The 19,645-nt window shown below is 40.8% G+C and overlaps 1 protein-coding gene across 2 annotated transcripts in view; it reads right to left on the minus strand.

Moving 5' to 3' along the window:
• Positions 1-477: 477 nt before the first annotated feature.
• Positions 478-19,645, minus strand: part of FUT10 (fucosyltransferase 10) — a 72,279-nt gene continuing 53,111 nt past the window's right edge. The window contains exons 5-7 of one of the 2 annotated variants that reach the window (XM_070407384.1): positions 8,511-9,346; positions 1,954-2,029; positions 478-1,023 (exon numbers count right to left, since the gene is read on the minus strand). In XM_070407384.1, the coding sequence (XP_070263485.1) occupies positions 851-1,023; positions 1,954-2,029; positions 8,511-9,346 (1,085 nt within the window). In that variant the 3' untranslated portion in view covers positions 478-850. The remainder of the gene's footprint in view (positions 1,024-1,953; positions 2,030-8,510; positions 9,347-19,645) is intronic. The other variant, XM_070407385.1, reaches the window with a different exon arrangement.

Consider the following 19,645-nt stretch of genomic DNA (forward strand, 5'->3'; position numbering starts at 1 on the left):
TTAGGCATTGTAAGAGATGAACAACAGTAACTAATGACAGAATAGGGCAAGTGTAACAATATACTGTACTAAATGTTATGTGAATGTGGTCTCTTTCTCAGAATATCGTATCGTACTGTACTCACCCTTCTTCTTTTGACGTGAGACGATAAAAAGTATTAAGTTGAGAACTTTCCGCTTTTCCCTGCAAGGCAGCACTGCACGGCTTCCCTGTGGCCCGCCCCAGCTGGCAGCACCGCCACCCCCGCGCTCCGGGGACATTAGTGACTAAAGTAAGGGTGACTTGAACGCAAGCCCGTCGGCACCCGGCAGTCCAGCTGATAACCCGGCCACGACGACCTAACGCGAGAGCACGTCTGCAGCGTAAACAGCGTAAACAGCGTGGAGACGCTGGAAAGGGGATGATTCACGTCTGCCAGGGATGAAGGCCTCGCGAGATTTCATCAGATACTCAAACGGCGCGTAATTTAAAACATATGAATGGTTTATTTCTGGATTTTCCATTTACTATTTTCAGACTGCGGTTGACTGTGGGTAACTTAAACCATGGCAAGCGAAACTACAGATAAGGGGGTGGGGGGGAGGACTACTGTATTTACCTTTTGAGTATAAAAAATATAGGGGTAACCCCTGAGGGTAGTTCATTTCTATTATTTCATCGGGCTCATTATGAGTACTGCGGCAATTCTCATCCTAAAGGGTAGTAAACAGAGCGGATATGATATTCAAATATTAAGGCAACCTAGAAAGTAAACCTCTGGAACTCTGTAGTCTATATCATTCTGATACTTATTTAAGTTAGTCCTTGAATACTAGGCCCCAAAACTCTTGAGCCGAAAAGTTTTGATTCCTATCGACCAGCCACCTTAGTGCCTGGGCTTCTCTCTTGGACTGTTGGAAGCTGGGTATCCACATCTCTCGAGAAGCGCTCTGACGCGGAGCCACAGGTGAGAAAGCAAACACTGTGGGCTCCGGGCAACTCAGGTGCGTAACATCTGCCTTCCATCTTTTGGGTGGTAAGCCCTGCATTGAGAGAAGGGGAAAAAAGAATTAAAAACATATAAGGAAGCCAAGTCTCATGTTCCTGCCTCGCAATAACAGAATCCAGCACGTACTTTCCCTAAAGCAAGTAACTTCACTCCATGGAGTCTCAGTAGTTACACTGCTGAATAGTGGAAAGAGATGGAAGATATCTAACATTTATTGAGAATATTCTGTGCACTAGACACTTTGCTAAGCATTTTATGCAGGTTACCTCATTTAATTCTTATGGCAAACCCTATGTAGAGACCAGTACCCTTCAAAAGTGTCAAAGTTATTAAAAATAAGGAAAGAATGAGCAACTGTCACAGATTGGAAGAGACCAAGGAGATGAGATGACTAAATCTGGGATCCTGGAATTAGTGCTGCAACACAAGGGATATTAGTGGAAAAGCTGTGAAAAATGACTGAAGTCTGTAGATCAGTTAGTAGTAGTGCACCAATATTAATTTCTTAGTGTTGACAAATGTGCTGTGGTTATGAAAATGTTAGTCTTAGGGAAAGCCAAGTGAAGGGGATACAAGAACTCTGCGCTCTATGTGTAACTCTTCTGTCAATTTAAAATCATTTCAAAATTAAACATTTTTTTAAAAGACAATAAAAAATGCCTTTAAAATTCTGAGAAAAATTGGTGTCCATTTTAGTAGCTTACACACAGCTAAACTATTGCTTAAATGTTAGAGTAGAATCAAGACATTTCAGATATCCCCCATGTACCCCTTCTCAGTAAGCTTTCTGGGGGTATATGATCACCAAAACAAGAGAGCAAACCAAGAAAAGGGGAGAAAAGCATGCAGGAAAGAGAGGTGGCAACACAAAAGAAAAAGACACGAAAGGCAATTCCCAAGATGCTGTGGAAGGGAGATCTCAGGCTGACCCCTACACTGAATGTGGAAGGCAGTCAGTACATACTGGAGGAATCAGGATGCTCTGTGAGAGATTTCTTCAACAAGATGGAATGAACTGGATGACTGGTATATTTGAACATCTTCAAAGGAGATTTCACCAATCAATAAAAATTAAATTAGTGATAAGTACGTAGAAAAATAATAAACAACAAGACAATTATTAACTAGAAAGAAACAAAAGCTATACAGGCAAGGGAAACAAATGATAGTATAAAACAAGGTTCATCTCTGAATAACAGTCATAACCCCATAAACACTGAATATTTAAAAATACTGTATGAGCATGTTATTTACTGAGTAAATACATAGGTAACTAGGGAGGTAAGTGAGTGCTTCTGGGGAAGGACAAAAGTGGAAAGTAAAAGACTACTCTTTTTTTTTAAGACTACTCTTTTTAATGCTTTTTTAATTATTTAAGTATAATTACATACAATATTATATTAGTTTCAGGTGTATAACAGATGATTCAATATTTCTATGCCTTACAGTGTGACCACCTCACTTAGTCTAGTAATCATCCTGTCTTTTGAAAAAGAACAATATTGGAAGATTGACACTACCTCATCTGCAAGACTTATCATAAAGCTACAGTACCCAAATACAGACGCATTAATCAGTCCAGAAATTGACCCATACATATGTTGAAAAATTGATGTTTGAAAAAGAAGCCAAGGTAATTCAATCAGGAAAGAATAATCTTTCCAACAAAATTGTGTGGATATAATTGGATATCCAAGTAAACAAGCCTCAACTCTTACATCATAATGCATTATAAAAATTAACTCCAAGTGGATTATAGACCTAAATGTGGAAGTTAAAATTACAAAATTTCAGGAAGAAAATCTTAGTGACCTTAGGTTAGACAAATTTTTTTAAAACAGGTCAGAAAAAGCATAAATTCTAAAAAGATAAAATTGATGAACTGGACTTCCATCAAAATTTTTAAAACTTGCCCTAACCGGTTTGGCTCAATGGATAGAGAATTGGCCTGTGGACTCAAGGGTCCCAGGTTCGATTCCAGTCAAGGGCATGTATCTTGGTTGCGGGCACATCCCCAGTAGGGGGTGTGCAAGAAGCAGCTGATTGATGTTTCTAACTCTATCCCTCTCCCTTCCTGTCTGTAAAAAAATCAATAAAATATATTTTTTTAAAAATTTTTTTTAAACTTTACACTTCAAAAGACACTGTAAAGAAAATAAAAACATAGTACTGAATGTAAACTGTAATTTTAAAATTAAATTAAATTAAATGAAAAGAAAAGCCACAGTCTGAAGAGAACTTTTGTTAATTACAAAATTAACAAATGAGTTGTATTCAAAATTATTACAACCGAAGATTAACAAGAAAACTCAATTTTCAGAAAATGAGCAAAATATTTAAAGAGACCTTTCACCAAATAAGATATTGATGCCAATAAAATATTAAAGGATACTCAACATCATTAGTTACTAGAAAAATATAAATTAAACCACCATGAGATACCACTATATACCCATCAGAATGGTAAAAAAATTTTAAAACTGACCACACCAACTGTTAATGAATGGAACTCATAGAATGTAAGATAGAGCAATTTTGGAAAATGGTTTAGTAGTTTCTCAAAATGTTAAATATACATCTTCCAAATGATCTAGGCATTACACTCCTAGGTATTTATAGAAGAGAAATGAAAGCATACATCCTTACAGAGACTTGTACATAAATGTTCGTAGCAGCCAAAACTGGTTTGGCTCACTGGATAGAGCGTCGGCCTGCGAACTGAAAGGTCCCAGGTTCGATTCCAGTTAAGGGCATGTACCTGGGTTGCGGGCACATCCCCAGTGGGAGATGTGCAGGAGGCAGCTGATCGATGTTTCTAACTCTCTCTCTCTCTCCCTTCCTCTCTGTAAAAAATCAATAAAATATATTTTAAAAATAAATTAATTAATTAAATAAATAAATAAATAAATGTTCGTAGCAGCTTTATTTGTAACAGCCAAAAACTGGAAACAAGTCAAATGTCCATCAACAAGTGAATAGATAAGCACATTTTGGTATGTCCAAACTTCAGAATAAAGAGAAATGTAATACTAATATGTTGTGGATGACTGTCGTTATTATCATGTAGACTGAGAGAAGCCAGGCACAAAAGAGTACACATTACATGATTGCATTTATATAAAATTCTAGAAAACTGCCTAGAATTTTGTCAAAAGTGACAAAAAGCAGATGGGTGCCTGAGGCAAGGGGTGGTGAGAGACATGAAGAAACTTCTGAGGGATGACAGAAATGTTTGTCATCTCAATTGTGGTGATAATTTTACAGGTGTATGCATATGTCGTAACTAATCAAATTGCACCCTTTAAATACTAGTATATGCAGTTTATTGTATGTCAATTACACTACAATAAAGCTATTTTTTTAAGTTTATCCCAATTCCATGAAGTTATATTTCTCATGATTACACGTTGTCTCCTACTTTAGCCTCTTCGAGGACATGAGCATTTATCAATAAACGTTCTTTAACTGACTAAAATTAACTCATGGGTGACTTCTTCAATAATGGAAGACTTTCTCCTACATAAATAAAGCAAACTACACTGAGAATAAGCCTACTCAGATTCACCAGGATGTCAGACTAAGGTTGGCCCCTTGATTGCTGCCTCCTGGTAGTCATGCCCAGTGTATTCCCCTCCCCTTGAGTGTAGGTATCACTTGTCACTTGCTTCTAACCAACAGAATATGACAAAGATGAGAGAATGTCTATAAGTACGTGCATATGATTACATTTTTAAGATTGTAGTACTGCTCTTGCAAGAATCTCTCAGTCCCCTGTCTGGCTTAGAGGAAGTAAGCAGCCATGATGGAGAAGCCCACATGACAAGTGTAGGGGAACTCACTTCAGAGATGCAATATGGCTCCACCAGCAAAGGCATCTAGGAGATGTTGAACCCTCTGTGACTGTTGGACTCTCTGTGACTATTTAACTCTCTGGAACCTCATGCGTGGATGACTACCCCAAAAACCAGAATGCCACTCAAAGACAAACATCATGCCCTCAGGAAGGAGGTTAATGAATGTAGAGAGTATAGTAACTTCCTGATGTTATCTTTTAACTTAGTGATTCATTATTCTACCAGGAGGTCTATATGCCAACTGGTTTTGCTGTTAACCTTTGCTATTAACCCCCTTTTAAAGGGGACCTTGTCCTGGGAGGAGTATGAACTTTTCCTGGCCTGCCCCCACTAGGGAGCAGCTGTTTTGCCTGTGTATGTAAGTTTCTTCTATTAAAGCTCGTATGAATTTGGATAAGGCTATGTGTCAGTTATTTGGAATTGATCCTAAATTTAGACTTTGGGGGCTTTTCCCAACACAAGAAACTCGAGAACCTGAGAGCAGCCTCCAGCCTACAACTGGCCCCAAACAGATGCTCTCAATCCTACAAACTCAAGAAATTGAATCTGCCAACAGGCCTGTGAGTTTAGAAGCAGACCTGTTCCCAGTTGAGCCTCCAGATGAGAACCCAGCCCTCATTAACAGCCCTGATTGAATCCTTCCAGGGCACCCAGCTAAGCCATGACCAGAATCCTAACCCACAGAAACTGTGATATAACAAGCATATGTTGTTTTAAGCTACTACGTTGGTGGTAATATTGTTTACACAGCAATAGATATCATACTGGGTAGTATGTGTCTGAGAAGAAGAGGCGGGCAAAAGCAGAATAAAGGGGGAATATATTTGATATTCTAATAGTATTTTCTACATCCAAGTACAATGATTTAAACTACTATCAATTGCAAGATAAAAAATAATCACAGAGGAAATCAAATTATTTCTTTCAACTGAAAAGGAAAATGTGAAGAAACATATTTAAGTAGCTTACTTTAAGGCAGGGCTGGGGAACATCTGGCCCATGGGCCATATAAGGCCTGAGAAATCATTTGGTCTGGCCCTACCAAGCCATTGGGGATGAGTTATTTAAATGTTTGACCAAATATAGCAGGCTAATTGTTAAGTTGATAATTTTGTATGGCCTGAGAATGATGTTATAAATATTCAAATGGCTCTTGGCAGAAAAAAGTTTCCCCACTCCTGCTTTAAGGCATGCCTTACAAAAGCTGTAACAAGTCTTGTAAAATAAATGCAAATGAAAACAACTGGTCCAATATCCTATTTACTTTCATGGTATGTTTTGGTTTGCTTTTCAATAACGAGCACATTAGCATTAGAGAACTATAACAGGTTCACTGAAATGCAAGCAAAGCCTAGTTATCATCTTCACTGACCAGCACTGTGGGAAGACTGACAGCAAGGTGGAGGAGAGCCTATTCTATGTATGTTTCTTCAAAGACTCCGAAGAGAAGGACATTGAATCACACCACCCTCGGGCATGCTAAAATATCAGTTAGCTGTTTTTGTTGGAAATACAGGAATGTATGATTCTCCTATATCTTTTAAAAAGCTATTTACCAATATTGTTATCCCTTCTTTTCCAGTCCCCAGTAATCCTTCCAAAAGGGCTTCTGTGAAGTGCTGAAACAGTTAGGGTTTGTGTGAGTCATTCAGTTTTCTGTGAATATAATTTCCAAACCTGAAAAGGACTGTTAAATACAGAGCAGGCAAATCATCACCCTCAGAAGTTCTATTTCTGCCTTGGCATGTTTTGAAAATAAATAATTGGTATAGCATGGGCAATTAATATGATCTCTACTTCCTCGTGTGTTTTTGCAGTAGTATGTGTATTTTGTTTTTGCTGTTATGTGGCCCTATAAATTAGGTCATAAAGGAAGTCATTGGACAGCAGGATGCATTCTCTGAGAAGAATGATGTAATATTAAGTGTTCCTGTTGCTGACCAAGGCACTCAGTTTAAAATAAATTATTTTATGAGCAAACATTTGTCACATAAAACCAGATAAAATAATTTAAAATTTCATAATAATTAAAATCAGGAAAATAATATTTTAAATACATATCTAGTATACAAAAGCTTTATATAGTATACACAAAATACATAAAAATAATTCCACACACTGTTTAGATTTCTGTTTGACCAGAAACTAATATGCTGGTCAAAATCAACATTTGCCTTTGGAGAATTTATTTAAACCATTATGTGTATATGGGAATCAGGCAAAGGACTGATAGGTGATACCCAAGTGCTATGTTGGGGCCTCTCATCTTTAAAAGATTTCAAATGTAGTAGTTGAAACTAATTTTTCTTTTTCTTTCAATAAATTACCTTATAAAAGTTCAGTTATATGTAAAGTGGGGCCATGCCTGGTATAAGTGACTAAACAAACAAATGTTAAAAGCATCTAGAACTCTGAAGACATGACTAAGAACTTTATTTATACGAATTCGTGCACCTTGAAAGGAACTGTGGGCCGTGAGGCTGCGGTGGGTACAGGGGCGGGTCTCAGCCCATCCTCCTCGCCCCCGCCCGGCCCTTGCCGCTGCAGCCCCCAGTCTCCTGTCTGCCAGCAGCCCCACTCCCACTGCCGCCACCACTCCCACACGCTGACGGCACTGGCCCCACTCACACCCATTGACAGCATGGAGTGATTGGGGCCGGCGCCAGCAGTGGGTGCAAGCAGCGGCTGCTGCCCTCATCTTCCCTCAGGAGCAGGAGGAGGTGGAGAAGCCCTCAGGGGAGATCAGGGCCAGCAACTGTCGCTTGCACCCGCTGACAGTGCAGAGCAATTGGGACCAGCACTGGACGCCGGCAGCAACTCCGGCACTGGCTGCAGGTGCGAGCGGGGCCAGCACTGGCTGCAGGTGCAAGCACCAGGCGGGACCACGGCATGTGGGAGCAAAGAATTTTCAGTAACCACCAGAGGTTCGTCCCGATGACAGCAACCAGCGCCCCGCCTTGGTCTGGTGGCCCCGCTCACCTGCTCCACCATCCCACTGTGGTCAACACCCACCATGTTCTGCGCTCTGCCGCCTGCTATTGACGCCCACCATGGTCCACGCGTGCCCCCTGTTGGTCAGCGCACGTCATAGCGACTGGTTGTTCGGTTGTTCCACCGTTTATTAGCCTTTTATTATATAGGATAATTTAAGAAAAATAATCTTTTAAGGATTATTCCCATAATCCTTTGAATATTCTCTATACATGAAAAAGCATGAGGAGAAAGAACAGGAATCAAAGAAAGGGGAAGGTTAATTTATTGTGTATGTGAAGTAAAAAGTGAGGCATGAGTATAAGGCGTCTGGCCAAAACCACAGCATTGACAGAAAGGTGAAAGATTAAAGGACAAGATTCAAAACTTTGAAGTTTTTAAAAATTTTTTGGCCTCTTTCCTCCTTCTGCAGCCTCCCGTCTCACTGCCAGCACCTGCAGCATGGTGTCCTCCAGAAGAAACAATAAAGAGACTCTAAGGCCTGAAGGAAGAAAGACATGAAAGTGAACTTCATGGAAATCTCAAAGGATAGGAATAGTCAACCTGCCTACAGAGCCTGGCCACTCTGACGGGAATGAGGAGCAGTAATGAGGTAGCTGCCACAGAAGGACGACAAATGGCAGACACCATCAAGATGGCCCCCTAGCACCTCTCTGCCAAACCTTGAGTCGCTTACCTTTTCCTGAAGCCTAATGTTATCCCACACCTTGCTGCATACCATGCATTCAAATGCATCAATGTAGTTGTCTTGGTTGATGTCTTGCACTCCCCATGTTCTTTCCCTGAGAGCTGTGAGGAGTCGCTGGTTGGAGATCTCACCCTTCAGCTTCCATTCCATATAGGCCTCGTACAGTCTGTCATCAGAGTCCAGCTGTCGGATGTAAGCTGCCAGTTCTCTAGGGTGAGAAAATTCCGATACGAGAATAGCACTTCTATTACTTGGAAGCCAGTCCGTGACGCTGGGGGATCCATAATACACAGGGACTACCCCCAGTTTCAGAGGTCTCCAGAACTTCTCAGTGATGTAGTCGTCACAAATTGCATTCTCAAAAGCAAGGATGAACTTGTACTGTGCGATGATCCTATAGAAGCCATCGGCATCCATGGAGGCTGGATTTTTCAGCTGCCGAGGGAGATCTTTGTTGTGTAAACACTCGCCATAGGAATCCACCTCAATGTAAGTCATCAGCTCTCGAACATAGCTGTCCCTATCCGATGGCGGGTCACAGTCTGACTGCACATACACCAGCGGAGCGAGTCTTTTCCGAAGGCTGTTTTTAGACGGCAAAGGGACCAGGTATCGGTGAGACTTCAGGACCCCTATGCCCTCCAGGTACTGGGTGGTGAGTGGCAGGTGGGAATGCCGACTGAATGTGGCAGTGTAGTTGAACAAAGTGATGACTGGCTTATGAAAGAGCTTATAATTGTTTTTTGGAGACTCTTCATGAAAAAGGGCCCAGTCATGATGGGCTTTCCGGGGCAGAGGTAAGCTATCTATGTTAAAGTCAGTACCTAGGAGAAGAGAAGAAAATATGAGTATGTCCCAAAGAATCTTGGTGCAAGGTTTGAGTCCACCTGGTAAGATTAGAATACAGAGAAGTCTGAAGCTGCAAATAAAAAGCATGTTACAGTGTCTGCAAAGTGCCTGGCAGGCAGTCATACAACTCTCACCCCAGAAACTGCTTCGGGAGGGAATCACTAAGGACAGGACCCTCTCTCTCGTGTAATGAAAAGGGAAATGGGAGTGGTGTCTAGCCGAGATCTAATGGGAGAACTCATTCCACTGCCTCCTACAATTGCCTTTTCTTCCTGAGGTTGCTGCCTAAGAGAGGACGTAAGAAATAAAGATATAGACAGTTCTTAAAAAAGAAAAGAGTAAGAGAAAGGAAGCCAACAAGAGAAAAGCAATCAGCTTGGCAGATTGATTAACTGAAAAAAGGTGAAATCATGCAGAAGTAGCCAGAACAAATATACAGGATAGATTTTTTAATCCAAATGATCGATTTCAACAAAGTGCAGTTAATCAATCTTAGTCAAAATGGTAGACAAGAGGCTTTTAAAAACGAAAGAGCTGATAATAGCACTATGTTACAGACCACTGCAGCATGGACATGAATTAACAAGCACATCAAGAAATAAAGAAGGCATAACAGGATTATAATTATGAGTGACTCTAGCTTCCACGGGATTAACTGGGGAGCCTCTGAAACATGATCGCGTGCAGACAGAAGTGATGGATGTGGTAAGCAATTGTTTCCTGACTGCATGGGTGGAGGCCCAATCAGGACGAATCTCTTTCTCTAACTGAGAAAGAAGAATTAAGACAGTATCACAATATAAAATACAGAATTTCTAAAGTGTTCCTGACATAGATAATTTTCTGGCCCCTGATTTGTGTTTTTAATTGTAAGGAAAGAGGAGAAAAATCCATCTTCTAGCACCCACTGGGAAGAAGAGCACCAAATAAATGCTTCTAGTGAAGTAAAACATATCGTCCAGTAGAATTCATAAAAGTTATTTAATGCCAGTGCACACTATCAAATAAATATATACTCCATAGTACCAACAGTACATAAATAAGAAATCAATTAATCAAAAAAGGCTTTTAAACAATTAAAGATCAAGTAAAATTATGTTGGAAGACATACACTGAACACAGAGATATTGCTAAAGAAAGTACTACTGTCTTTTTTTTCTTTTAATCTTTATTGTTGAAAGTATTACATAGGTCCTCCTTTTTCCCCATTAACCTCTTCCAGCCTGCTCCTGACTCCAGGCCCTCACCACCCCATTGTCTGTGTCCACTGGTTATGCATATATGCATACAAGTTTATTGGTTGATCTCTTTCCACCCACCCTCCCCTGCCTTCCCTCTGAGGTCCAACAGTCTGTTCATGCTTCTCTGACTCTGGGTCTATTTTTGATCATCAGTTTGTTTCATTAGATTCCACATATGAGTGAGATCATGTGATACTTTTCTTTCTCTGACTAGCTTATTTCGCTCAGCATAATACTCTCTAGGTTCATCCATGCCATTGCAAATGGTAAGAGTTCTTTTTTTTATTGCCGTGTAGTATTCCACTGTGTAAGTGTGCCATAGTTTTTTTATCCACTCATCTGCTGATGGACACTTAGTCTGTTTCCAAGTCTTAGCTATTGTAAATTGCGCTGCTATGAACGTAGGGGTGCTTACGTACTACTGTCTTGAAAACAGGCTTTTATTCTCAATGATCAAGAATGAAAGACTAACATCTAAATGTGGTTATATATTTATTTACTTGGCATTTGCTATATCTGACCATTAGCATAAAAAAAGAATACTCATCCACACACCTGAGATCTAATGGCACACAGAGTTGGGATGGTCAGCAACGGTTAATAGAGAAACATGAGTACATGAAAGAGAAGAGAATTTTAGGCAACTTACTGCATTGCAGTGGTTGATGCTCAAAAAGATTCTACGCTGGTCAAGTAACCAATGATGGGAACTGGAACCCATAAAACTTGAGTTAGAACATAAAGTTTCCACCGATGGCACAACACAGAATCAAGGCCATCTGCCTAGGAGAGGAAGAACTACAGTCCAATCCATGCAAGTCAGAGTAAGATTCTAACTGTAAGATTAGAGACTGGAGGAGACTGATTAAAACAAAGCTGGGTCTGGAATTAATGGGGGGATCAGATACAGATGTCTTGAGTAAGTGACTCAAACACCAGTGGCTGTCTGTTGCTACTAGTTATGTGGCACGTGGCTGATTCTTCACCTAGCTCACCCTGGATGTGCCACAGGAAAGATCCAATATGCAGAGCAGGGAAACAGAAAGACACAAAATCTGCCTCCAGAGCTTTGGATAATGGAGAGGACTTGAGTTTCATCTCTGCTTGTCTAAACCAGTAAAGTACAGGAGAAACCACATGGCTATGCTAGACCTTTTCATGGCCACTATGTGGGTCCACTCAGACTGTGTGATAATAGGAACCAAACGTGAAATAGGTGCCAGTTATAATGAACCTTTCATTAACTTCAACTAGAAGATGAGGGCTTACAAACTCATTATTCCTTTTCCAAGCTGCTACTGAAACCTTGATGTTGGAAGGATGGGGAGAAGAGCATTGAGTTGCTCCCATATGCAATCTGCAGTAGCAAAAAAGCCTGCCGAATCTAAGCAAGAAACATTGACTTATATTCATGTGCTAAAAAGCAACACGCTTCTTAAAAATGAAGGCTGAGGTTCTCATATGTCCATCTGAATTTTGTTTAATTTGTAGCAGTGGCTTTATATCTTTAATAGTGAAGAAAGGCCTGTTTAAGAGGAATCTAGCCCTAGGTGGATTGGCTCAGTGGATAGAGCATCAGCCTGTGGACCAAAGGGTCCCAGGTTCGATTCTGGTCAAGGGCACATGCCAGGGGTTGTGGGCTCCATCCCCAGTAGGGGGCGTGCAGGAGGCAGCCAATCAATAATTCCCTCTCATCATTGATGTTTCTATCTCTCTCTCCCTCTCTCTTCCTCTCTGAAATCAATAAAAATATATTTTTTTTAAAAAGAGGAATCTAACTTTCTACAAACATTTCCTTTTTTTTTTTTCTTTCTATCTTAAAAAGTACTTCCTAGCCCAGCCAGTGTTGCTTAGTGGTTGATCATAGACCTATGAACCAGGAGGTCACGGTTTGATTCAGGTCAGGACACATGCCTAGGTTGCAGGCTCGATCCCTGGTAGGAGCCATGCGGAAGGCAGCCAATCAATGATTCTCTTTCATCATTGATGTTGCTCGCTCTCTCTCCCTCTTCCTTCCTCTCTGAAATCAATACAAATATATATATTTTTTAAAGTGCCTCCCAGTTACTTCCCTAAGATACACAACACACATTAAAAATTAGCTCCCTAACAGACCTAGAATACTTCACTGAGGATATCCTGGCATAAAATATGAGTATTGATATTGAGCAATTCCTAAAAGGTATTGGATGTGGCTCAGGAAACAAGTGAGTTATTTAAATGCCCACTATAACAAGAGTTGGAACATGGATCTTTAGAGAAATTAAAATCAACTAACCTATGGTAAAAGTGACTAATTTACATGTGATTGGTTTACTAGTCCTCTTCATTGTAGCTTACATTTAACAAAATCAGATTCAAACTTTCTTCTCTCTGGGTTATTTTGTTTACTAAATACTGACAAATTTATTCGTTCCTTTAAATAACAGCTGACAAATAGATCTTAAGCACTAAAGTGCATCGCAAAGGAAACTGCGACTTGGAATACAAATGGAATAAAACTAATGCTGGCAAATGATGCCAGATTGCTGACTACGGAGACTGAATTTGAAACAGCAGATAAGCAGCGGCGATACTTTACAGTACATGTTTCTGTGTTCCTTTCCTTCTTTTGTGAGTCCCAGACAAACTGGTGAAAACAGAAAAGCAACACATGTTATTAACCCCACTGGACTAACAAAGTTTCAGTCATTTATCTGGAGCTGAAAACCCCTGGTAGGACCAGAATTTTCAGACTGGCTAATGGTGAAGGAGCAGAGGTATTACTGGCCCTGCTACAACATGGAATCTATTGCATAACTTATCCTTGGCTCCCCAAGTGCACCCACAAAAATATCACCCAACTTAAACCTAGTCCACTTAAGAAGACAGCATGCCTTAGTGTCCCATAAAGCAAGCCAGTCAGAGAAAGACAAGTATCACATGATCTCACCCATATGTGGAATCTAATGAACAAAATAAAGTGATGAACAAAGTAGATACAGAAACATAGAAGCATGGAACAGACTGATGAATCTCAGAGGGAAGATGGGGGTAGGTGGGACGGGTGGGAGAGATTAACCAAAGAACGCATATGCATTTTGCATAACCCATGGGACACAGACAATAGTGTGATGAAGGCCTAGGGCAGGGAGCGGGTGCAGGACAGGGCGAGGGGGTAGGGGTGTCAATGGGGAAAATAAAGGGGCATCTGTAATACTTTCAACATTAAAGATACATTTTTAAAAATTTGGTACCACAAAATATACTCCCAATAGAAGGAACTAAAACTTTTGAGGAAAAGCAGCTTAAGCCAAGGAGCTGCTGCTTACACTATCATCGAGCATTTGCATCATTCATTGCTATTTTCAAAGCCATTTCACATGAATTTTCTCAACTTTCCCTCACAATCCCATCAGGCCATTTATGTTCTCTAGATGATTAACTAAAAATGTGCAAGACGTGTTGGTACCTGGGAAAGGATCCTGTTATCTCAGGCTAAATTCTAACCACTAGAGTCTCCTGCCACACATGCGCCCCTGAGGACATAGCCTGGCTGTAACCAGTTCAGAGACTGTAGCAGGCCACGCAACTCAAAACACTCTCATACTAACTTCTAGACCCGTGTTCTTTTCTCTTTCCCATTATCTCCCTTCATGAGTCCTTTTACCTGCCCCTTAATCAATTCTATGTCACAGAGCCCTCTCTCAATTATCCATGTTATAGCCCTCTATCAATTATACATGTGCAATTAGGCATCTGTCCATTCTACCCCCGGGCCTGGGAATTTCTCAGGCCCCTTATTGAGCCTGTGCTGCAGGCCAGTCAATAACTTTGCAGCCTCTTCCTAACAGTGCAGGGCCTGAGGCAAGAGTATAAAGACAGTCTCACCTACCATATGTCTAAACACGCTATAAATCAATTTAACAAGTTGTTAGATGCTTTATCTTTCTACTTTAACATTTAAACATCAGAATTTTATTTCAATGTGTAAAGCCATGGTTCATACCAAATAGGGACACTTATATTCAAAACTAACGTCCTTGCCTGCTACAATCCATAATTTTCTTTGGAGCTTGGCATGGGGTAAAAAGAGAAGGGAGAGGATTCTCCTTCACTTGCTGACTCATCCTCCCTCAATCTCTCAAACCGCCCCTTCCAATCACTTAAGTCGGCCATAGGTGAAACCCATATTCTCTTCCTCAAGGGCAGTGATGGCGAACCTCTGACGCGCGAACTCATTTTTTTGGTTGATTTTTCTTTGTTAAATGGCATTTAAATATATAAAATAAATATCAAAAATATAAATCTTTGTTTTACTATGGTTGCAAATATCAAAAAATTTCTATATATGACACGGCACCAGAGTTAAGTTAGGGTTTTTCAAAATGCTGACACGCTGACCTCAAAAGGTTCACCATCACTGCTCCAGGGCCTAGAGGAAGTGGTTGACAAACTCATTAGTCAACAAAGCCAAATATCAACAGTACTTCTTCAAAATAGACTCACCCAAGCCGAAAACCGACTTCTGCACATGGGCCACAAAGTTTCAATCGCACTGTACGTGCGCCCGCACATGGTATTTTGTGGAAGAGCCACACTCAAGGGGCCAAAAAGCCGCCCGTGGCTCGCGAGCCGCAGTTTGCCGACCACGGTTCTAGGCAGTGGTTCTCAACCTTGGCTGCACATTAGAATCACCTGGGAATCTTTTTAAAATCCTGATTTCTGGGCCTCATCCTCCAGAAATTCTGTTTCTTTGTTACTAATGTTGTGGCCCCACCCCATAACAAAGAAACAGAATTTCCGGAGGATGAGGCCCAGAAATCAGGATTTTTAAAAGATTCCCAGGTGATTCTAATGTGCAGCCAAGGTTGAGAACCACTGGTCTAGACATTAAAGTACCAGGGGATAGGCCGTTATTGCTGACCCCTGGACACCTGCATAGGTCCCACTAAATCTAGGCAGATAATTAATTGGGGCATAACTGGGACAGGGGATAAGGGTGGAAGTTGAGCTCAGCTCTACACTGAAGCCTCTCTCCTCTATTACAGTAGTTCAAATAAAGTCTGTCTTGCCATTTTTAACAAGTTTCCAGTGCAGTCACCCCTGGACAACCTTTAAGCCCGTTTGCTCTTGGGAGGATAAACCAGGAAGTGGCCAGTGCAGGTTCTGGAGTGGGCTCCAATTCGGCCTTTGGGGCAGGGAATTCGGGGGTCCTGGTACTGGGAGTGTGGTGTTTAAGGTAAGGAGGGCCTGTGACCATGGCCCATTGACTCCTCGCAGCTGGAGAAAGGCCAAAGCAGACAGACCCTTCTTGGCCAGGTCTAAGGGTTCCATTGTTCAAATGTGGCCACTCATCCTACCCAAGCGTGGTTACTTGGCCTCTGGAATTCGTGTTCTACATTAAACGGGCCTGATATGCCTTTTGTGATTCCTTAAACTGAGGACACAAATTCAGATTTTTTTTTTTTTTTGGTATGTTGTGTTCTGTATTGTACAAGGCTGAGACCCTGTGAATATCATTTCTCAAGATCCCTCGCCATTAGGTCCCACCAGCAGGAGCACCGTCGGGAGACTGAAAGGTGGAGGGGGAGAAGAAGCATCATCCTAAAGCCTCTCATGTAGTGGAGAGAGCCCAGCTGGGGACTTTGAGCACAGCTGTGGTGGAGACCCAGGTCTTGTGAACAGTGGTGACAGCCACAGGAGCCATGGCAGTGACCTGGGAGTGCTGGCTCATGGGTTCCTGCTCAGCTCCATCAGTGGATCCCTGGAGACCAGCCATCCTGTACTTTGGGTAAAGTAATTTGCCCCTGAAATGTTTCCTTTTTATTCATTTTGCATAACCTTCCACCTCCTCCTTCTGCTCCAATTAGCCCCCTTCAACCCCTTTGGAATCAATTCCCGTTATAAATCCCCACTGTTTGAAATTCCTACAATAATGTGTTTTCCTATGAGACTGATTAATACAGAAATCCATTTCAAAAGCTTGGGACTTCCATCTGATTGCAACTTATTATTGCAAATTATGTTGCAAGTTTTCTCTTGCTTCTTGACTTTTCTAAAAATATTGTTTCTTCACAATTCTTCCCCGTTGTCACCACCATCCCAGGTCCCTATTTTCCCCTCAGAGAATCACTAGAAAGATTTATTTCTTTCTTAGTCCATCTGGTGAGAATGTGGGAGCAGAAAAAAACTCAAGTTTCCCATTTAAGAAGGGAAAATATAAAATCAGAAAATGAGACTCCTTGTAAGAAAGGATCCATCAAATTACTGGAAACCAATAGCACATTCCTCATTCAGGTACTATGTTATAAATTCCTTCTCTGAGCTGCTAATTAAAATATACAGACTACGGATGACCCAGGTAGCTACAAAGAATGATGAGGTGGAGGTGAAGTCTTCTGTATAACTGTATTTGACCTCATTCTAAGTTTTATCACAAATTACAAATCCTCTCCACTGTGTTTCTTGACATTTAATGTAAAAAGAGATAAAGACTTTCCTTGTTGCTAAACTATTTTACTACAGAGCCTTTTACCCATTGGACATGAAAACCTCTAAGGCCAGATGATGTTAAAGCTTATGAAACAATGGGCAAAACACAATTGTAAGGGATAGCAATAGTTCATAAATCACATCTATTGTTAATCACCCAAGCTGTTGCTAAACTCACAGTGACCTCATTGAGTTTGTTTTAATTTCCTGTCTTGGATTAAATCATTTGTTTCATAAAGCTCAAACAACTTCCAGTGTTCAAGATAACCATTACAATGGCTACCTCCCTGCTATAAGCTTGACAACATATTAAAGTATTCTGACAGTGTCTAAATCTCAACACAAAGGGAAATTCCATTGCTTCCACAGTAATAATTAGAAAAAGTGAGAATGCGGTGCTGTGAACTCCAAGAAGAAACCAGAGCAGGAGAGACAGTTTTCAATCCAACTTGAGGCACTTACTCCCCAAGAGAGATGGGAGCTGATGTCACCAAGGGCTTGTTAGCAAAGTCGCTTCAGGGTCCTCATGGTTCTGCTGAACTCTGACATTCACAGCAAAGCTCCATAACCCTGGGTTAGGCTTTCTGGTCTGTCCCAAGCATGTAAAAAATGACTCTTTGATATTAAAAGCCCGGTTAGGGTGTTTCTGCATCTCATATTCTGATTCTCTCTCTTGCAGCCAACATACCTGGAAACAGAAGACGCCACCACCCACTCCAAGAAGCACAGCCACCAGTGAAAAGCAAGTTTTTTTCTGAGTCCTACTACTTGGAAAGTATTAAGCTAGGAACTCTGGGACTTCGAAGATGAACAAAATAAGCCCCAGGGATCTTATGATTATGAATGTAAATGTTAAAGCATTAGCTGAAATTCAAAGTAGAATAACACAAACACAATTAGCCCTGGCAGGAGAAAGAAAGGAATCATTATTTCTCACTGGTCAAAGCGTTTGGGGCTGAATTTCTGATAAGTACATAAAGAAACCAAGCAATTAAAGAAAATAAATACGACCCAGTTATTAACTCAGGGCAAACAAGAAAAGTAATCAGTGTACTATCTGGTTCACCTATGAATATCATTTGCTTAGCCATAATAATGTAGAGTAAATATTGATCTATGAAATGTGGTAATACAAGTGAAAGGTGAGGATACAAGAGGGTGAGTGTGTCTTGAGCAGGACAGGGTAAGAAAGTAAATGCTCATCTTCCAAGATTGAGTCAACAGATAATACCTACCACTGAAAAGTCATGAAACAGTAATATCTCCATGTTACTTAGAGATCTGGTGCTCACTACCCAAAAGGTCAGATAAAAGTCCTGCTAGTGGTAACCTCGGGAGATAACTATTTGCTATGTAAACTTATAGTACATGTAGCTCTGATAGAAATGAAAATAAAGTGAGCAAAAGATTATATGGGAAAAGTGTCACCATGCATACAGAAACCCAAGTCCTTGCCCTCTGTTAGCAGTTTCTTGTATGTTCTCCATTTTTTTAAAAGATGGATGGATGGAAGGAAGGAAGGAAGGAAGGAAGGAAGGAAGGAAGGGAGGAAGGAAGGAAGGAAGGAAAGAAGGAAGAAGAAGGAAAGAAATCACATATAAATTAAATCTAGAAAAAAATAAACTATAAGATGTATTATTTTTTGTACCATTATTTTTTATGTCACTAAGAAAAGAATTTCCAACTAAACTATGATATAATGCTTTCCTATACTTAGAATTTTTTATGTATACTTATTGAAAATGCTCTTTTAGATTTGCTTATAGATTTTTTAAAATATATTTTATTGATTTTTTACAGTGAGGACGGGAGAGGGATAGAGAGTTAGAAACATCGATGAGAGAGAAACATCGATCAGCTGCCTCCTGCACACCTCCTACTGGGGATGTGCCTGCAACCAAGGTACATGCCCTTGACAGGAATCGAACCTGGGACCCTTCAGTCCACAGGCCAACACTCTACCCACTGAGCCAAACCGGTTAGGGCTGCTTATAGATTTTTATCATTTATCACTCTTGTGAACGCTTAGGAAAAAATATAAGTTAAATTGTTAAAGTATCTAAAATGTCTTCACATTCAGAGTCCAAACTCTGAATCACTTCTGAATCTTTGATGTCAGGGTTTTTTAATTAATATTTTTCCCCTGTGCCCTTAAGACTGTTAGCAATACAGCATTGCTTAACCGAGTGCTCCTCTTGTCTCTGAGATGTTCTTCCTAGCCACTCACACCCATCTTCAAGCTTTGATGCCTGTGCTTTCTTGGCATTACCAGATGTCAACGTTTTCAGACTTGAAAACGTGACTCATATTCTTTCCTCAGAAGATCCTTGAATGGTTTGCTGAGGGCAACATCAAAGGCTGTAGGTGTCCCATCCTGCCAGAGGGAAGGACGAACCAGTCCCCGCCCCCACAGGCAATCGCAACTGCACCCCTGCTGCTGCCCGGCTGGCAGCGATTGCAGGGAGGCTGTCCACTGCCAAACACTTGCTGACTCAGAGATGTTAACATTTGAAAAAGAAAAATGCTTTTTAGAGTCCAGGAGATTTGTTTCACGTAAAT

This window comes from Myotis yumanensis, unplaced genomic scaffold (genome assembly GCF_028538775.1).
Source record: "Myotis yumanensis isolate MYYU_CA2020_CCGP unplaced genomic scaffold, mMyoYum1.0.hap1 SCAF_3, whole genome shotgun sequence".
NCBI classification, from domain to species: Eukaryota; Metazoa; Chordata; class Mammalia; order Chiroptera; family Vespertilionidae; genus Myotis; species Myotis yumanensis.